The sequence below is a fragment of the Mya arenaria genome, chromosome 4 (genome assembly GCF_026914265.1).
Source record: "Mya arenaria isolate MELC-2E11 chromosome 4, ASM2691426v1".
In the NCBI taxonomy this organism is placed as follows: domain Eukaryota; kingdom Metazoa; phylum Mollusca; class Bivalvia; order Myida; family Myidae; genus Mya; species Mya arenaria.
Window position 1 is genome coordinate 19,888,313 of NC_069125.1, and position 19,153 is coordinate 19,907,465.

The window sequence follows — 19,153 nt, forward strand, 5'->3', positions numbered from 1 at the left end:
TATAAGTACACTCAAGGTTTCTGCCTCACACCCAAGAGGTTGGGAGTTTGCCCCTACCAACAACCCCTCAGCATGGAAATCAAGACCAGAAATAGAGTGATCAAGATCAGCATATGGCTTTGTGTCAACCGTAAATTTATTCAATCTCTGTCTTCTAGTAGACATGTTCCACTAACAACTCTTATTATTCTGATATATACTCAAATGAGTGAAGTAAAAGTAAATTCAAGGTGAATCACTAAGTAAGAACACCACTAATTCAAGTAAGAATATCACCTTTAACTGCATAGCTTTCCTCTGGCTAGCAATGAAGCCTTTATGATAACATTTATTAATTTGTGCTAGTTCAAAACGACATTTACACTTATTGGCAACAGATAAGATGTGCAACATCAACTGCTTTTGTAAACAAGTGACAACAGACAGACATTAATTGTTCTAAAACACAAAAAGCATGGGAAATTTTGGATGTTTATTATTTTTTGTTATCAATAAATAACATTTTAACTGCTTTATGGGGTAAAGCAATCAATTAAGGAATGAAAAAAAAAAAATAAGTTTTAAAACAATTAGTTTTGTAAAAACATTGTGTTATCAAATATAAATACTACAACACATACTTCATTTCAGTTTTCTATGTGGCAAATGGCTAATAGCCAAAAAATCGCATCAGAAAACACCACAGTAACATTATTTCAAATGGTGACTCACTTATTTCATCAGAAATTCAAAGCCAATCTACAAGTATTATAATTTTATAGAACCTAATGGATTATATGAAAAAAGAAAGTGAAGTAATAACCATATTGGTAAAAATCTTGTTCAAGTCTTTTAAAACCTATTTTCTATTTCATACTTATTTAAAAAGAATGTCTAGCACAACAGTTCCATGAAAAATCAGTAAAATGTAATTTTTAAATTTTAAATCATTAAAAAATCAGAGGTTATGGTTATCAAAATTATTTTCGGGTAATATTATAATTTGAAATAAGCAGATCACAATCCTTTAGTTAAACAATACATACATGTACAAATGTTGTTCAGGTACACTTTCACATGCATGTCTTCCATTCAAAATAGCATCTTTAACAAGCTTCTAAGTTTACATGCAGACAGACTGAAATCGTCAAAACAAAATTAATACGAAAACTAAATTATCTTATTCATAGTCATACACATACATTTCTTAAACAAAAGTAAGTATAAATATTTACTAAATAAACTATTCATTAACATACTGGCAGTATTATCAATCACATGTGAACCGGTTTTAGAAATACCAGAATGTGGTCAATTTACATGATGTATCACAATCATTCTGCTATTTCATTCGCCAAAGCATGTCCTTTTAATTAATACCACTCAAGATGATGATCAATTACGCTACTGATTAATTGCTGGTACAGAATCTCCCTGTGAAAATTTTGTCTCTGTGTGACTGAGCAAGTATGGGATCTAGAAATTTAGCACTTTCTTGCACCCTTCGTTGAAATCGGGCTCGATCACGAGCGAATTCCTCCCAGGGTCCTTTTCTAGCTGCTGCATAGGCATGACTCCAGGCAATGATGGGATGAACTGTGGCAAGCTGCTTCTTCTCGGCAAAGTGGACCTAAAATAGTAAAACACCATCTTTGTTTACACAATTGTGATTGCAGAGCAGAAGGAAAATTAATCAACAGAATCAGCGGCTGCTAGTTAAAATTCAGATACATTTTTGCTCTCCAGTTCTCTTGTAGTTTTTACAAATAGACATTATTGAAATTTTAAATTCCTTGTACGAGATAACAATGTTTGAGCCTTAATGTCACAAATGGATGATGAAAATGTATCATTGAACCATTTACCCCAATGTATTATTCTTACCCACCTTTTTGTCAATGTGGACAGGTGTTGGTACATTAGCTACACACTGTTGCCAGGATTTGTTGATGGCATCTAAGGCACTGAATGTTGAGGCTTCAGGTGATTCCTTCTCTGGACCATTAGGGATGTCACAGGATATTTTAATGATCCCAAGGGAGCCAATATCATTGCAACGAAGACCAAGCTCATCATCCTCCAGAGATGAGAAATTTTCATCAAAATCAGAATCAGTATCACTCCAGTCTGAGACCGAGTCATCGCTATCACAGATGAATTGGAATGCATGTAAATTCACACAAATCTCAGGCTTTACACTAAGAGTGAAAGACACCGGACTACTTGGGTGAATAGCCCTGCCTGGTTTTAGAGTACTTTTGTTAGTTTGATTTTGTTGAGCCTTCTGTCTAGTTCTTTTCTTTTTGGAGGGCCTGCTTTTCTTTCCACTCTGTCGATTATAAAGTACCGCAATTCTATCACAAATAGCTAACTTTTCCAACTTTTCACAATGTGTTTTAACTGTAGCACATTCTGATTCTGACACTTCAGGAGTTGTATCTTCTTGTTTTAATATTTTACAGGATTGTGATCTTTTCTGGGGTGTACCAACTGCTTGGGGTGGTTTCTGTAATGCATTATCACCAATCAAAGCCCATTTTACATTCATGCATATTGGGACATTTTTAACATCTTTCTTGCTATCAATACATTTTTCATCATCATGAATCAATGCCTTAGCAGAATTTTCTGCTGTTTCAACTTGACTAGAATTTGCAGATGATACTTTTTTTACTTCATTGTCATTTTCAACACTAAACCAGCTATGTACATGAGGTTCTGAATCAGAATTGCATTCAGATTTAGGGCATTCAACATTCCTTGATTGTTCGGTCTGTTCTGGAATAAGAGGTGCCTGAACACAGGGAAAGTCAAACCAGTCTGTTTTTTTATTCTCATCATGCAATCTGACATCAAGTGTAGGTGATGGAGACCTGTTTTCACCATCAATCTTTGGAGTACATGTAGTCTTGGCATTATGAATCAATGGTTCTACTTGAAGTTGCGTTTTCGGAGAATGATTTTCACCAGCATGAGGTTCCTGTTGCATAACAGGTGGATCAGGTCTTTCATGGGGTGTTTGATGAAGCACTATTTTAGGCATATTCGGGTTCACTGCGATGTGACACTGTCTACTCTTTTCAAGGAGTCTAGCATTGTAAGGAGTTTTAGTAACTTGATTTCCGTTGCTGAACATTGTTCCCGTCCTCTTGTGAGGAGGGATATATTTCTGTCCTGTTGACAAAGTCATATTAGAATTGTAAATATCTTTAGGTGAAATGAACCTGCTATGTATGGCACCAAATATTGACTGACAGGATGAAGATGGTGTGCACTGGCTTTTATTTGCCAATGACTCGGAAGGTACATTTTGATTTAACATATCCATATTGCGCATGATATCAGAACAACATGAAGTAGATGGTTTTAAACCAAACATGTCAGCCAAGTATCCAAACAAATTAGTTTTGTTGTTGTTCGTCATTAAGCTATTAGATACACTCTGTGGCGGATAAAAATTGCCAAGGTAATTTGACGCGGATTGAATACATGAAGTCATTTTTCTATTAATATTTTGTATACAAGCAGTGTCTCTGTTGTCCACTGAAGTTTTATTACACACACTATTTACTCTCGAAACCGTTTTTATCCTGTTTTCTGATGAAATTTCGCCAGTACTGTCAAGACGTAATAATGAAGGTATGTTGCGATTTTTGTCAAACGAATAACTTCGTCGAGTCTGATTTTTAACGTCACGATTCATTTTAAATTGCACTTTTACAGCTTAATGGCCATGGTTGTAATACATGTTGATATTCCAACCAGAAGAACTAACAATATCATTACATAAATGTCCAGTTTTGGGCGCTAGTCTCCATTTTTCGTAGCACCATAGAGATTTCTTATTAACAGACTTCACGTGGTCACTATACAAATTCTTCACATAGAGTGCAGCCAATTTCTTAGAAAACACACTCGTGTATCCTTTTCTAGCAGCTGAATTAGCCATCCTTCGATTATAACTTCTCTGTTAGAGTTTTTTTTTCTCCATATTTGTTTATCATGTTGCTCTTGTCGTGGTGTGTCAAAATTACCGGAAAGAGACCAATTTTCCTTGTTTTAAAGCGAAAGAAAAGTAGTGCGAAACAGTTAGTTGTTAAATTAATATATATTACACTCTGGAGTGTTTAAATCCTCCAAAACGAAATAAAATTTATATTTTTATTGATGCCCATTCAATTATATATATGAAATAATATGAAAACATACTTTCAAATAGCGTAAGTTTACACAAATCTTAAAGGTCAATGTCGAGCCGTATTGCATCAGCTCGCCTCACAAGTAAAATACCATGTACGTCTTGCACGGAAAATAACAGACAACTCTCCATTAACATTTTTTTTTTAATTCATGGGACTTTAAAGGCCAGTATTTTAGTCAAATTAGATATGAAATTAATAGAAACTACAATGGGCTTTTTTTTTAGATAAGTAGTTCTTCTATTAGTAGCTAAGTACGTCACGAACATTCCCGATTAGTCACGAGGCTGGTAGCACGCAACAGTTTCGTTATATTAGCGAGACGCAAGAGCGCCAAACTTAAGCTTATGCAAGATTTGTGAGATAAGATTTATGTATTTTTGCGGTTGGTGGAATTACCGGACAACCGGTAAACACTTTATATATATTCAATACTGCGTGCGCGGTTGGGTGGGGTAGGCTGGGGTACATACTATATTGTATGGGAGTTGCATGGATACGAGCGGGTGGGGAGGGGATGGGGAAGCGACAAGGAGGGGGTTGGGCAGAAAAGGTCACGAATCAAATGCTACACAAAATTAGCGGAAAGACCTTTACTTTTCCCTATCATACACATTATTGTGCGCGGGGGGAGGGGGGTGGGGGCGAGACGTGGGCTTATGCTATACTAATTCGTGTGATGAGGGTATGCCGTGTGTCGGAAGGGACGTGGCGAGGAGGGGCTATAAAACTGTCTCAAATGCTATTGCTTATTACTAAACACCTTTTAAATTCTCCATCATTTACATTATCGTGTACGAGGGTACTATAAAGAATGTATTGCATGCTACAGCTTATTACCGGAAATTTATTAATTTTTCCTACCAAAAACATTGTTGTCCGCGATGGCGTTGGGGCCGGAGGCTAGGACTCATACTATACTCTGTACGTGTGAGGTGGGAATGCCGTGTGTGAGAGGTTGGGAAAGCCGGGGGAGGGAGGGGATATCAAATGTATCAAATGCTTCAGCTAATTACCGGAAAACACTATTTTTCCTATCATCTGTACTATTGTTGGTTGGTCGTGGGAGGATGATGCTCATACCCTGTGTGAGTTGGGTATGCCGTTTGTGAGGGGATGGAGTAGCCGGAGGGGATGGAGGAGCTATAAAAAATGTCTCAAATACTACATCTAGTTACCGGAAAATACTTTGGCAAGAAAATACTCGAGTTGGCTTGGGGCCGCGGTGGGGCTCATACTATACTCTGTGTGAGGTGGGAATGCCGTGTATGAGAGGTTGGGAAAGGGGGTGGGGAACAAGAGGAGAGGGGTCTATAAAAAGGTCTGAATTGCTACAGCTTAGTACCGGAAAACACTTGTATTTCCTATCATATACATTTTGTGCGCGAGGGTGTGTGGGAGGCTGAGATTCATAGTATGTTGTATGGGAGTGGGTATGTCGTGTGTGAGGGGTTGGGAGGGGATGGGAAACGACATGGGGAAGGGACAGAACAGGTCATAAGTTGAATGCTACAGCTTATTACCGGACACACTTTAATTTTCCCCAGCGTATAGAATATATTATATTGAGCGCGAGGGGGTATGGGAGATTGGGACTCATACTATACTCTGTGTGAGGTGGGAATGCCGTGTGTGAAAGGTTGGGGGAGGGGGTGGAAAAGCCAGAGTAGGAGAGAGAGGCTATAAAAATGTCTCCAATGCTACAGCCTAATTAATACCAAAAACACTTTAAGTTTCCCTTTTATATACTGTATTGCGTGCGCGGGGATGGGGCAATGTTCGGGCCATACTTGGGCTATAGCTATACTAGCTATACTCTAAAATCACACTTAGAACCAAGAGTGTTTCTCCATTTATTTCTCCAGTCTGAAACATAAAAAAGAGCGCAGAATTAGGCCTATAATGGGGCTATGCTCCGCCAACGTATCGACCTCATTACCTTAATATGCAGTGTTTGAGTAGTTCAGTTCGTGTTACCCTTGGTATTTTCCATACATTTCTGTTAAATAAAGCACCGCATAAACCTCGGGTTTTATTAAGCATTATCTGAGACATTGTCAGATTTATATACGCACTTTTATTTTTATTTTTTTGTAATTATTCAACCCTAAATGTCACTGGTCCTTTAAATTTGGGCATGAGTTGGTGCTACGGGTGCTACTTATTATAGGATGCTGTAACTGTCTTAATTATGTTGTGATTGCAAGTTGATTTGTTCATTGGACGTCCCATCTTGTTAAAATAATCATTGTCTTGAAAATCTATTCCATCCTCTTAATTGTTATGCCATATCTTGTCGAAGTAACTTGTCATTCTGTCTATTTTATTTGCTATCTTCTCTATGTGCTGTTATATTGTGTCAACCGTATGATATGTTGTCTTCTGGAGAAAAAAAGTGTTAACTTTGTCTACATGACGTGTAATCTTGTCTATCGGACGTGTTGTCCTGTCAAAATACAGTCTCATCTTCTCTTCACTTTCCTGTCGAACATGGGCGATGTCTTTTTAAAAGTGAGTCATGTTCGAGAACTGCACTATTTAATGTCCAATTACAATGTACTGTGTTATTATATAACTTATTGTATAACGTAACATAAATCTTTGTAACCTCATGTTGTGGTAGATTACCAAAAGTGTTGTTAATGCAACTGCATGGGGCTTCTTTATAATTATATAGTAAACTCTTTGAAAATCTCTGAAACAGCAAGCGCAGACCCTTGATATTTGGTATATATATATAAAGCAAAGAATGATATCCTCATATCCATCCTTTCTTCCTTAGCAACCAATGACTTCATCAGCAACCATTTCCTTCCTTAGCAACCAATGTCCTCACTGGCAACCATTGACCTTCTTATCACCCGCTTATTTCTTTAGCAACCAATGACCTAAGCAACCAATGACGTCCTTAGCAACCATTTACTTCCTCAGCAATTACTTACATCCACTGTAATAACAACTATTTTTTTTCAGTAATAGCAACCAATGACATCCATACCAACCAATGCTTACGATAGCAGCCAATTACTTCATTAGCGACCATTGACTTCATCGCTTACTACCTTTATACATAGCAACCAATGGCGGTATTATAAACTTATGACTTCCATCGCAACGAATGATTTTCTAAGCAACCAATGACTTCCTTATCTAGAAACGACAAACTTGGCAACTATGTTTAGTCAGAGGAACCAATGACTTCCTTAGCAACCAATGATTTCGATAGCATCCAATTCTTTCTTTATTATTATATAGTAAATTCTTTGAAAATCTCTGAAAACGCAAGTTTCTCTCTTAGCAACCAATAACTTCATTAGCAACCATTTACTGCCTTAGCAACCAATGTCCTCACTGGCAACCATTGACCTTCCTATCACCCTCTTACTTTTTTAGCAACCAATGACTATAACAACCAATGCCTTCTTTTTGCAACCATTTACTTCCCCAGCAATTACTTACATCCTTTGCAACTTTTGACTTCCTTACAACCGATGACTTCCTTAGTTACAAATGGCAACCTTAGCAACTATTTGCAGTAATAACAGCCCATGACATCCATACCAACCAATGCTTATGATAGCAGCCAATGACTTCCTTGGCAACCATTGACTTCCTTATTTACTACCTTCATACATAGAAACCAAAGACTTTATTATGAACTTATGACTTCCATCGAAACCAATGATTTTCTAAGCAACCAATGACTTCCTTATCTAGAAATGACAAACTTAGCAGCTACCTATAGTCAGAGCTACCAAAAACTTCCTTAGCAACCAATGATTTCGATAGAATCCAAAGACTGCCTTACCATCTACCTTTATCCATGGCAACCAATGCCTTTCTTATGAATTAATGACTTCCTTAGCAACCAATGATTTTATAAGAAACCAATTATTCCTTAGCAACTACCTTCAACCAAAGCAACCAAAAACTTACCTTTGAACCAATGACTTTCTTAGTAATCATTGACTATCTTAGCAGCAAATTACTTCCTTAGCAACGACTAACTATACCTTAACCACCAATGACCACTGGTGTACTACTTCTTTTGCATCCAATGACCACCTTAGTAACCATTGACTTCCTTAGCAACCACTATCTTCCTTCGCAACTCCTTAGCAACCACTATCTTCCTTCGCAACTACCTACATATCTATAGCATCCACTGACTTTTTTAACAACTTTTGACTACGATAGCAACAGTCTGCTTTTATTGCCATCATATGCATTTCCCCTGGGTGCAACCAGCTGACAATGTTTTGGCTTCCCTAGAAATACTATCGAGTTCCCTTTACAAGGGCTTACCTCCTTACCGACCATCGAATTACTCGGCAACCATCTTCTTCCTTAGCAAGCTGCAGCACCTTTAATAACCACTGACCAGTTGGTCATTTTTATCAGGTGAGCGATATCGGGCCATTATGGTCCTCTTGTTTACTATTTTATAAATTTTTATTCTGGTTTTCGTCCCGGTTTGTACAATGATAAATATTTTCATTATAAGACACTATGAGGACATAGATTTAAACCTTACTAAGACGAGCTATGTCCGATGGTTGTCTTTCCATGACTTTATCGGACCTTTTAAGAGCTAGTACTTTAGTTACGGTTAGATCCATTCGTTTGCAGGTGATGCTTGTATCCGGTTGTTTATATTTATGTATGTGATGTTAATATGTCTGTGTCTCTAATTCATTGCCGCTTGGGTCCTTGCCTTGCTCCTCTTAACAGGGTTTATTTTATGAATTTTCGACTACAACACGGGCTTAATTGTCTCCGTAGTTTTCATTGTATTATTGGCCGAAGGTTATATGTCTCATTCATCACTTGTCACTTCCGGAGTTATCGGGGGATCTTTCATGGAACCTATGCGTTTATTTGCCAACAATAATGAATTACCCCGGAAAGATACAATGTACGTTCTACATTATATGCCGCTATACTAGATGAAGACCTTCCGCTGCCCTATAGGAATACTTTTACAGTGTGCAAAAGTGAGAGAGCGACTGGATGCCAGCAAGTGGAATACATCCAAGTCAAAGTACTCCATCCATAGTAGTCGGGTATGGATTTTGGATGTTAAACCTGTTTTCATGGTTTCATATGTTGGAGATATACAATCAACCGGAAACATCATTGTTACCCTTGATAACAATAAAATATCAACACCTGTAATTCAGAAGATGAAGAAGCTTATGCAGCTTCTTTAACTTTATTGTTTAAATACAATAATCATCTTTTTATGAATGATAGAATTCAAAATTTGAAATGAAGCATTTAAAATACAATGGAATCCTTTTTTCAATCGTTCTTTATTACTTGCGTGTTATGTGGAAATGAAGCATTTAAAATACAATGGAATCCTTTTTTCAATCGTTCTTTATTACTTGCGTGTTATGTGGAAATGAAGCATTTAAAATACAATGGAATCCTTTTTTCAATCGTTCTTTATTACTTGCGTGTTATGTGGACATGAAGCATTTAAAATACAATGGAATCCTTTTTTCAATCGTTCTTTATTACTTGCGTGTTATGTGGAAATGAAGCATTTAAAATACAATGGAATCCTTTTTTCAATCGTTCTTTATTACTTGCGTGTTATGTGGAAATGAAGCATTTAAAATACAATGGAATCCTTTTTTCAATCGTTCTTTATTACTTGCGTGTTATGTGGAAATGAAGCATTTAAAATACAATGGAATCCTTTTTTCAATCGTTCTTTATTACCTGCGTGTTATGTGGAAATGAAACATTTAAAATACAATGGAATCCTTTTTTCAATCGTTCTTTATTACTTGCGTGTTATGTGGAAATGAAGCATTTAAAATACAATGGAATCCTTTTTTCAATCGTTCTTTATTACTTGCGTGTTATGTGGAAATGAAACATTTAAAATACAATGGAATCCTTTTTTCAATCGTTCTTTATTACTTGCGTGTTATGTGGAAATGAAACATTTAAAATACAATGGAATCCTTTTTTCAATCGTTCTTTATTACTTGCGTGTTATGTGGACTACACAACCTCTAAAGGTGTGTAATAGCATGTTACTTCCGATTTCTTTTTAGGTGTATTCTGTCAAATTAAAGTTTCAATGCAATACATATTAATTATTATTAATAGGGTTATTTTGTTTCTGTAGAACCAATATGTTTTTTTTTAAATCTTCGTTACCTTGGATTATTTTGACAATAATATATATTTTCTCGCAATATTAATTGATCTTTTGTAGGAAGTTTTATTTGAAAAGCCGAGGATTTTTTTCTTTCAAATGGATACAAGAACAGCTATTTATGTTAAAGAACATAACAGAACAAACAGTTCATTAAGACTTTAACAACAGTTCATCATCAAAATATATCACATTTAATATCTTGCTCCGGTTCAATATACTAGTAAACATATTTAGTTATACTTCATTGGTAAATCATGGTTGTAAATACTCCAGGAGAGGTTATATGAGATGATGGAATATGGTACATATTAAGTAAATGCAACAACAACATAATTATATGAATAGGCATGAATGACAACTCATGAAATATCTTATTTTTAGTTAACACATACGTAACTAAAAGCATAGCAAATAACGTGTCTGTATAATTATATTATGAAACCATTAACTTTTAGTGCCTAAATCTATAGCTGTGTAGTGGCACGCAGATAGGTAGCGGGTGGTTCAGAGTGCAGATGTAAGTTGTATGCAAAAGGCAATCTAAGCTTTATTTTCGGGACGAGCCCGTTCGCCAAAGAATTTGGTCTTATTAGAATAACACATATCTTTAGTTCACTAACATAACGTTAATGTGATGAGTGATCATATAACATCATACACTTATTATTTGAAATGTTAGCATCAAAGCTATTGTTTACGGTGGCATAGAGGTGACATACGTGTTATTTTTTTATTCCGTTATTTAAAACCGTTTACGTATCTCGTTAAAAGAACTTACTATCTCGTTTAAACGAATAACGTATTTCGTTAAACCGACTTAACGACTCGTTACGACTAACGTATCTCATAATAACGACGTAATAGCAACATTAACAGTAAAGAAGTCCGTATTATGGAATCCTCCATGCAAACAACTGTTGAGTGCTCATGCCAAATGATCATAGTGGAGTATTGGTATCATAATTATGTACATTAAATAAGTAATACATTATGACCAAGTTTGTTCTATATTTCAAATAAAAATATTAAAATTGTCACAACAACACTACGTTATTTATACGTACATTAAATAAATTTTATATACATGTCGGCAAACGTAACATTTTAAATGTTACAACTATGTTTTGATAATTGGCATATGATGCTTGACATTATTACGAGTTGTCGCAGTATGAAATGTATACAACATAGAAATAGAGTAACGCATACAACATGGGCGAAGAAGGGTTTTCAACTTTGCATACAACATACACAAAGAAGGTTGTTAAGAAACGCATACAATATAGAATAAGAAGAAATTTTTTGCAATAAGTTATTATGTTTATGAGTTTAGTGAAGCGTAAAAATAGTTTGTTGACTTTTTTTTCTTCTGTTTTTGCTTTTAAAAATAAATTATAATTGATTGTTTTTTTAAACTACTTGTTTTGTTTGAATAGGAAATAAAAAAACAACATTAAACTTGATTTAATAGCTAGAATAATGAAGAAAACAAAATATTATTTTTTATGAAAACTTTGCAATTGGGTAAAGTAAAGACATGGAAACAAAAGAACAACAATAATAAAATAGAAATTGGAAGATTGCATAAAGATGCATGCAGAATAAAAAGAGTCAACACAGAATAACTGTTATTTCCATGTTACATAAAAAAAACTCACCAATTCCTGTGTGGTCGTTGAAATATCTGAATTGATGATTTGTTTTGTAATAGGTGAATATAGGATTTATAAGCCTTTTCATACAGTGTTAACTTAGAAATGTAGATAATTTGAAGATATTTAAATCCATATGCACTTTGCAAACTGAAAAATATTGATAAGTTTGATTTTACTTTGTAACGGGATGAACCTCAGGCCCCAGATCCTCGAAACTTCTAAAGTGCCTTATAACAGGATTAAGCTGAGCTCGCTCATTTTATTTTTTTTAATAATTGGCGTAACATTTACTTCTTTATCAAAGAGTTTTTATACTTTATATATAAATTATCTTTATGATAATCACAATTGACCATTAGCCATTTATCAAAATTCAATTTCAATATGTATTTGGGCAAATTGAAAATGCTACTTTAGTATGTTAAGCTTAAGAAGTCTCATTAAATTGTGGTCAGATGTTAAATTTGATAATTAGTTGATAGTATTAATGAAATTTAATTACATAGTTGAATTTTTAATGCAAAAAGAAAAACTCATTCTTCTCGGTGAGTCTTTTAAGTATACTATGAATATGGTTGTTGTTGTTTTTAATATTGTATCGGTCATTGTCCGGCGCCGGTCCGTCCTTCCATCCGTCCGTCAGTCCGTCCGTCAACAATTGCTTAAAAACTTATCCTCTAAAACTACTTAGCCAAATTTAATGAAACTTCACAGGAAGCTTCCTTGGGTGACCATCTACAAAAATACAATAAGGGGTCACGATTGATCAACAAAAATAACAACAGCAACAACAACAAAATGGCCAACTTCCTATTTTGCTTTAAGAAAAACATCTCCTCTAAAACTACCAGTCCAACTTCAATTAAACTTTACAGAAAGCTTCATTGGGTGACCCTCTACAAAAATACACCAAAGCTCATGATTGATGAACAACAACAACAACAACAACAACAAAATGGCCAAAATAGCCTGATAGTTATGTAAAGTTTACTCTTGAAACAAAGGCAGCAAGTCTTGCTATATGGTTTCCCTTTTTGTTGGAGATTCCACTACTTTCCATTTTTAGTAACAAGGGAATATATTTTAAATCTTATTAAGTCTTCAACATAGTCACTTAAACGTAATTATTGTTCTTGTTTTAGGTTCATAGATTCAAATAATTATTATACACTTTATTCTTTAGAAAAAAAATCATTTTTACTTAATGATAAGTTCAAAAATCAGACTTTTCCATTGAACTTCATGTAGATTATTTTAAGCTGCAATCTTATCTTCTGTGTGGATAGTGAATAAGGCTTAATGTCTTTCAAGAAAATTTTGATTTTGAACATGTGATGGAAGGTGATGTTTACCTAGATCGAAGAAGCAATTATATTAGTGGAAGGTGCTGAATGTGTTCTGATATTTGATTTTTAGAGCTTAAGGCAGTTGTTGTTTGTGTATCCATACTAAAAGTTCTTTCAGTGTGCAAGCAATCTGACATAGTTTTGTCAGTGTGCAGGCAAATGATTGATATTTCTAAAAAAAGTGCACTCTTGAAGATGCAATGTTTTTTTCATCACATGTAATTGTAAATCTGGTCCATGTTAGTGTTTCTACTCCTCCTGTCAGAAATGACGCGGTTATCTATAAAAAAACGTATAACTAATAATAACGATTGTCTTATACCAGTAGTGCCATTATTTTCTCTCTGAAAATGTTTTAAGTTCAGTTTTAAAAACTGTTAGCATTATTACGGACATATAACGGACGGTTTGTATATCCGTGGTATTATGTATCCTTCGCCAGTGCAAACCTTGTTTATTTTGAGAACACACTGGATCAACAAACGCACTATTCTCCTTTTAATTATACAATTAAAACTTCAGTGACCAGGTAAGCAGTCAAAATCATAACAATGAACTTGTTTAGAGGAACAAAGTTTAAGGTCTGAAAGACTCTCAAAAAGAGGCCGCAATATCACCATCTAAAACAAACAGTATACATATAAATAACGATATCTTTTAGCTCCTTTATTCCATTTTTCAATATTATCAGGACCAGGACATGAGCGGAGAAACTATTAGTCCTCTGGACGAAAACGGAAAGGGAATACCCGCCGACCACAAATTGGAAGACGTGTGGAAGGTAAGTATAGTACACACCAGCGGGTTGACCCTTGTTAAACAAGCTCATAGTTATTTATTTTTTTACTTTTGAACTCGATACGGTAGATTTAATTGTATTTTTGAACGTGTTTTAAAGCGTGTCGTTTATTACATGTAATATCGTTGGAAGTTGTGTATACGGAATAAAAGAACTGGACCGTTCTTGTGTTCTTGAACATCTTAGTGATACGCTGATATAAGTTAAGAGATAAAATGACACTTAAACATTTTTTACTCTTTCTTCATTCATATTTTTTTTATTTATTCAGATGGACACAAAACCAAGATTACTTTTCTGCATTGAATATTCTAAATATTGCAAAACAAATAAAACATATACTGCCGAGCTATTTCCATTTCTTGACACAAGGCTGCTACATAGAATGGTGACTAAGCGTGTTCTTGTTTGTCCACAGGCGGTTGAGGAATGTCAAAAGGCAGGTTTTACAAAGCACATCGGGCTTTCTAACTTCAACAAGAGCCAAGTGACTAGAATACTGAATAGTTGTTCCATCAGGCCGGTCGCTTTTCAGGTTCGTGATTAATGCATGCTGTTCTTTTGCAAATTGGTTAAATCGTAAATTGTAAAAAAAAGTCATTTAACACATATGATAAATGTATCAATAAATCATTTAAAATATGATATGTATGTGATAAAAGAACACAAATTATTAAGATTCATAAACATGTGCTTGTCTCCCATTGTGTTAAGGTTGAAGTATCCCCATACTTCTCTAACAGACGTATTCTGGACTTCTGCAAGGAAAAGGGAATGACTCTTACAGCATATGCGCCCCTTGGGGCTCCAAATAGACCTTGGTAAGACAATACGTCAAAACTGACCCAAATTCCTAAGGCTTTCTCCACAATTCAATTATTAATTGAATTACACATAAAGCTTCGCATCCGTTAAAACTTTCAACGCCTTTAAAAATAAAATAAAAACCTTATTTAAGTAAACGTTTCCTCATTTCTACTTCCTGTAACTAGTAACACTGGGTCCCATATATGTAACGATCAAGCACAATCTGTCATTTCCAAACTTTTGTCGGGTTTATATCCGAACTTTCGTCGCTAGTTAAATCGTAGTCGTAATCGTAGTCTTTAAATTTTTGTTGTATACGAAAAATATTTGACATTTCTGTTGACAGGCATGAAAGCGGCCAACCAGGGCCAGTATTTGATGAACCGATTCTAAAGGAAATCTCTGCTTGTAAAGGAAAGTCCATTCCACAGGTTGTTATTTGTTTGCAATATTTTTGTTTAAGCGATTAAACTCATTCTTTCTCTGCCAAAACAATTTAGCCAGGCATTTGTACGATATATATTCAAAGAGTGAGCACAAAAAGCTATATATCACGTGTAACGTAGCCACGGGTTGAAATGTTTTCTTTTGGTGTTCATCAGGCGAAATGTACTGCAATCTCACACTGATACATATTTTTTTTCTTTCCTTTTTATTATAAGCCTTAATAGAATATAGAAATACAGTTTAATTTTGAAGTGAGAGCGGGTGAAAATTTCAAAACAGTGAAAATATCAAAATATTTAATCGCCGTTTTAACCAGTTAAATATTATTTTATTTCAATGATAAACCTCTATAAATCACCGGAAAATATTGCAGGATTTTTGGCCTTCGGATGAATATTTGCTTTTAGTATTGTAATCTTGTTTTAATTGAATGGCATTTATTGAGCAATACTGGCAGTTTTATGATGATGTCTAAAAATTGGGTAAGATACGTGTTTTACAAGTAAGACCCTGAATTGTTAATTTTGAATACTATATATGACGTCAAGCACATGGTTCTCAATAAGTCCTGATTCAAACCGAGGCGGATAATTCATATAAAGGATCTCTCTTCCTAAATACATTCCTCTGTGGTATGATATTTGATATTATATTCCAGGTTATTCTTAGGTTTCACATCCAACGTGGACTGGTGGTTATCCCGAAAAGCATCACGCCATCCAGAATCAAGGAAAATATTGATGTAAGAAGTTACAACAATGGATACACACGAATAGTCTGTATAAGGTTAAAAAACGCTGATAATAAAAATAACAGTTAAACGTTTCTTCACACAGCACTGTGCATACCTTGCTGGACGTTTTTACCCGATTTTAAAGAACACGGTAATATGATATTTTGACTTCCAACTATCAGAAGAAGAAATGACCAAAATTGCATCGTTGGACAGGAATTTCCGAGCGTTTGCCGAACCAATGTATGTACCTCGTTTAGTAGAAGAATACTTTCTTAATTCAATGCCATTAAATCTAGTGATTTGGCTAAGATTGTTAGATAATATTTTTATGATATGTAATAGATCCATGGACGACCTTAACTGTTTTATTGATGGTCTAAATAAGTATCACCCGTATACAAAGTTTACGCATTGTATATAAACATAGTCTGTGTTATTCTTAGATGTGTCTATATGTAAAGGAGATTCTGATGTTGTTATTAACAGACATATTTTGTAACTCAACAAATATGCATATTTACTCAGATTCTTCATCCTCTCACCCCATTTAAACGGGGTATAATCCAATATAGTCCGACTAAACATTACAGACGAATTATATCTGATGATATATTTAGTAAATCTTTAGTTAGTTTGAAATTATCCACACGATGTGATAGCGGATGGACTTTCCATAGTAAGAAAGCACCATATGTACTACATAATATTAACTAATTCAGTAATACCGTTAACTGTATGTTTTAATACATCATTATAAGACTTGAGATACTTTCATTATTAGACTTTATGAAACACAATTTAAAACCGTGCTCAAGGCGAGCTATGTCTGATAGATGTCTTTTAAAGACCTTTTCGTACATTATAAGAGCTAGCACGGTTGCTATGGATTGATCCATTCGTCTGCAAGTAATGTTTGTATCCAGTCGTTGAGTAATTGAAATTACATTTTCAGTTTATGTTATTTTGTTCTTTTTTTCAATGTTCTCAAGTTGATGATGGCTCTGATGAGGTTTATTTTTGTAAGTGTGTAATTAATGATAAATGATGGGACAAGTGTCAGGTTATGGCCATACAAAGTAGTTGCAGCTCCCATGCAGTAGACCTCGTGTTCCAGCGAATGCGTGTTTCACTGACCGTTCCGAGGCGATAAACCCATCATTTATCGGTATGCGTGTGTGTTCAGCTTTTGGTGTTTGTACTAGTGTATGTGGTGTCAATACATGTGTGTGCAGAGTTCATTGTCGATTGGGTCCATGCCTTGTGCCTCTAAAGAGGGTTTATTTATGAATGTCTGACGACTGGGCCTGGCCCTGTAGTTTCCATGGTAACATGTTGTTGTTGGTATTATTCACATACGTATTGATTTTTGTTTTCCATTTCAAAGCATCAAACCACAGAGAGTACCCATTTAATGATGATTCGTAAACACATGTGTTGACCGATTGTGTATGCTATAATTACACCGATATCATGAATAGTTGAATTTAAAGCTGCACTCTCACAGATTGAACGTTTTGACAACTTTTTTTTGACTTGGAACGAGCAATTTTGCGAAAATCCATGGAAACAAGTTATTTACGAATGCTGACAAAACATTAGATCGCAGATTTTCATATTTAAGTTCAAAAAGTGATGTTTTATGCATTTTTCTTAAACCGTTAGTACTGTAGCGTAACCGCATATTTGCACGATTACCGCCCTTTGTTATAAATTGACCATTTGCATTAACAAAGTTAAATGTCTCGCGGTGTTTTTCAAAGATTAGTTTTATATTTTAGACTTATTTATTCCATACAAATGTTTTATTAGCGACAGTAATAATTAAAGGAATTATGTTAAACGTTATTTATTAATCGGGTGTTGTTTTTATAAGAGTATTAATAAAATTAATGCTGTCTCCCTTCAAGTTTTCGCAAGGTGGTATATACCCGTTTTACACGTGTTAATAATGAACTCGTCCCCCCGGGGAGTATATAAGTGCGTCGCTCAGCTGAAAGATTTATTCTGTGTTTGACCGCCGTCGAGGTAACATTAAACAGTAAACCGGAAATAACTTTTGAAGGCAAATAATTAGAGTCTTGACCTTCTGGCTATTATTGAACACAGAGCATTGCGATCTGTGGGATAAAAAGGCACCAGGAACTTGACATCTATAGGGTTATCTAGCGTTCCAGTTCAAATAGTCAGATACATAGAGCATTGCGATTTTGTCTGGTGAACGTAGCTGGTGACTAGAAACTCTAGTAAGCCTCATACCTGACATCTGCGTTGGCCACAGAGCATTGCGATCTGCGCGCTGACAAAGGTTAAGGTGTTTTGCATCGCAAATAAATAAGCTTCCGTAAGAAAAAGCCTTTCATTAAGTGACTGAACTTTATATAAACCAATGCTTAATCTTTGAACCCTGATTATTTGGTTGATTATGTTTTAACTCACCAATCTTTTTTCGAATCATTTGTTTTAATCATAAGGCAAAGTAGCCTGAAGAAAATTTATATAAGAGCGATCCATATAGGCTCTACGACACCGATTGAACATACAGCCGGCACGTTACAGTACGCCATAAAACATTAATTTTCGAACGGAAATATGAAAATCTACGATCTGATTTTTTGTCAGCAACCATTTATCATTGGTTTGCAGATATTTACGCAAAAATTTGCTCTTTCCAAGACAAACAATAAAAAAGTTGTTAAAATGGTATATCTGTGAGAGTGCAGCTTTAAGGGCGATGCTGATAGGACCTCAACTTTAATTTCATAAACCCCATTGTCAGATTTGGAATAAAAGTGGAATTTGTCTAATTTTGTTATCTCGTATTGGTAATTTAAGGTTATGTAGAATGGTTTACATCAAACAACATGAGAAGAACCAAGTGTATATGGCTATTATTAAGAATCATTTGTGACATTAATGAACACTACAAAGTTGTTAACCGTTTCCAGAAAAAAACCTGGGTCATTCGTAAGAAACGTCTTAATCTAAGTTGAATCCGTTCTTATATACTACT

The 19,153-nt window shown here is 35.0% G+C and overlaps 1 protein-coding gene and 1 pseudogene across 1 annotated transcript; one reads left to right on the plus strand and one right to left on the minus strand.

The window, feature by feature from the left end:
- Positions 1–458: 458 nt before the first annotated feature.
- Positions 459–4,031, minus strand: LOC128231851 (uncharacterized). The gene is made up of 2 exons (XM_052945077.1): positions 1,868–4,031; positions 459–1,609 (listed from the first exon to the last, which is right to left on the minus strand). The coding sequence occupies exons 1-2, from the start codon at positions 3,680–3,682 to the stop codon at positions 1,391–1,393; spliced, it is 2,034 nt and encodes a 677-aa protein (XP_052801037.1). The 5' UTR covers positions 3,683–4,031; the 3' UTR covers positions 459–1,390.
- Positions 4,032–9,124: 5,093 nt separating this feature from the next.
- LOC128230683 (prostaglandin F synthase 1-like) overlaps positions 9,125–19,153 on the plus strand; it is an 85,133-nt pseudogene continuing 75,104 nt past the window's right edge.

What these genes read in the sequence shown, in the direction of transcription:
- LOC128231851 (XM_052945077.1), bottom strand. Translation starts at nt 3,682, where the DNA reads ATGAATCGTGACGTTAAAAATCAGACTCGACGAAGTTATTCGTTTGAC. An exon ending in CTGTCCACATTGACAAAAAG is followed by an intron (nt 1,610 to 1,867) that starts GTGGGTAAGAAT and finishes TTACTATTTTAG; the next exon opens with GTCCACTTTGCCGAGAAGAA.